Genomic DNA, 2500 nt, shown 5'->3' with positions numbered 1-2500 from the left:
TGTTTTCCTCTCCCAAGCCTGACAACATGGCTGCCTTCTCCAGATGCTGCAATTTGTCTATTAATGTCAAGAGGCTGGCGTGGCGTCTCCGAAGGCGTTATTGTGAGGAGCACAGGGGAGATCACTGTTTATCCCTCACATGGGCTTGAGCGGTTCGTGCAGTTCTGAGACTCCACTAGGCTTAGCTGCTTCCCCAGTCTTCTCAGAACTAGGTCCCCTCTTTCGGGGCACCACATGGAGGGAGAACTCGAATGAATTAGAGGAAGCTTTGCTTTAATCAAACGTCTAATCCCGGCCCCGTCCTGGGGTTTTGGTTGGTGGAACAGAGTCCACAAGGGGCTGGCTTCAAGTTAATCATAATCATACTGGCTCCCGTGGAATAACGACTGTTGGGGGTTTTCTTTATTTTTTTGGCGTAATAACCTTGTAGTGGATGTACTTTGTCAAAGGACTGACAGGGTTTTAATGACTTTTGATGTGAATTTTTGATGCAAAGAAATCCGACAAAGATCAACTTTTAAAACTAACATCATAAATTAGAGTTTACCGTTTCAAGCAATTGAGGAAAGATCCAAAGCGTTGCTGGAGGTGGGATTGTGCCGTGTCTTACAGCAGGCTAACGTGCAAATAATGGACGTACTCCAACATTACCGTTATCCTGCATAACAGGAAGCTGTTTGTGGCGTATAAACGGACGAGCGTGCTACGACGTGAAACTGCAGGGTGGATAATCTGGTATGTTGAAGCTGAAATGAGCGGCACACAACAGAAAACATCTGATCACATGCACACCGGAATGTGGATTATGTGGAATATTAGAATGATTGGAATTACACGTAATTAGAGATTGTTGTCGTCTGTCATTAAAAGGAGTGCCTTTCCTGTCTGTCTGCAGGGTACTTCCTGCGGACACAGGCATCTCCATCTCAGCGGTCCTTCCAGGGATGCATGCAGCTCATCCAGGTGGACGATCAGCCGGCCGACCTGACGGCGGTGGAGCAGGGCATTCTGGGAGCCTTCGAGAACGTCAGCCTGGACATGTGCGCCATCGTCGACAGGTCAGAGCACTGGCCAAGTCGCCTCCGCCCGCAAAACAGCACCTCCTCCCTCCACCCATAACCTGTAGCACACAGCCTCACACACGTCGCCCTGCAATGCCACCTCACACCTATAAACCATCACCTCCATCTACAGAGAAGCCCTGCTTCCCCACTGCACACCACCACCACCCTTTTAAGTGGGCACACAGCAGTAACCGCAAGCACCAGACTGAGACAGCACCTATATCCCTGCCGACGGGGCCCTTCTGCGAGGCCTGGGATCAGTTACGGTCTGACTCGTTCCCCCGGGCGGCGAGGGCACACAAAGCTGGGCTTAATCAGAGCACACACCCCTAGCCCTGCTCCTTTCACACATGCCACACCAGCGAGGCTTATTCAATTTGTGGAGATGGGAGTGCCGGTTCCATGTCCTTCTGCTCAGATTGATTGATTATCCATGCATTTCTGTCCCTGTGCATGCATTTATGTGCTGTGGACTCTCCGCACTTGAGCAAACTGAAAAACAACTGCTTTCTTGTAGAACGCGCTTCTCTGTTAGTGTTACCAGGGACTGGTCTCAGCTTTTCTGCAGTTTGTTTGGTTGCTGGCTTGTTTACTGGAAAATCATTTGTAACTGAAACACATTTCAATGCCTCTCTGTTTGGGCTTTTTTGGATTTTTCTTCAGGAATTTGCAGCACCGTTATTTTTGTGAAATAGCATCGTGTTGACTGAGAGGAACAATTTTAGAACATTCACATCTGAATGACAGTAAAATGTCTACTGAGAGAACTCATTTGTGTCAGTATGGGAGCCTGAAGATGTTATATATCCATAACCTGGTATACCTCTAATACACCAGGTTATGGATAATAATCAGCTGAAAGTCTGGTGTTGTAATTATCAGTGTTCAGCACACACGCACACACACACACATCTCAGGGTAAAATGTCTAATTGTATGTTGGGCTGTGTTTGTTGCGGGACCCGCAGGAGAGATACACTGATTGGCCGTCGTGATAAAAGGACGAACCATAATTATACATCAGCCTGAAATGAGTGTGTATATAGATCTGATGTTTCTGCAGGTGTCAGACAATGGTCTAGAATGTTCTGAAAACCCCCTCTGTGGTTGAGCTTTCAAACTCGGACAGTTAATTGGTGAACTGATAAGCAAAATTCCTAGAACTCCTAAAACTCCTTTTTCAGATGTTCCTCATGTTCTATCGTTTAATTATATTGTAGTAAAAGCAGAGCAGAGGCCACGCCCACCTCTTCCAGGTGACAAGCATGTGATTGGCTCTCCAGGCCAAAGACCCAGGTAGGGGGCTTTGGTGGGGGTTGGTGTAGTTGATCACCTGTTCTGGGATCAGCTCACTCAATGTTAAATGTATACCGCTCAGCTCAGTAGGGGGTTGAGTGATTGTGAGGCACTCTTCTTCTTTCCGATGGTGTGATGCTG

At 47.6% G+C, this 2500-nt stretch overlaps 1 protein-coding gene across 2 annotated transcripts in view; it reads left to right on the top strand.

Annotated features, from left to right (window-relative positions):
- Nucleotides 1-2500, top strand: part of cntnap2a (contactin associated protein 2a) — a 295838-nt gene that overhangs the window by 167726 nt on the left and 125612 nt on the right. For both annotated transcript variants that reach the window (XM_035526373.1, XM_035526372.1), the window contains exon 10: nt 896-1058. In XM_035526373.1, coding sequence (XP_035382266.1) covers nt 896-1058 — 163 coding nt within the window. The remainder of the gene's footprint in view (nt 1-895; nt 1059-2500) is intronic.

This window comes from Electrophorus electricus, chromosome 5 (assembly GCF_013358815.1).
Source record: "Electrophorus electricus isolate fEleEle1 chromosome 5, fEleEle1.pri, whole genome shotgun sequence".
Lineage (NCBI taxonomy): Eukaryota > Metazoa > Chordata > Actinopteri > Gymnotiformes > Gymnotidae > Electrophorus > Electrophorus electricus.
This window is presented reverse-complemented; position numbering and strand designations above follow the sequence as displayed.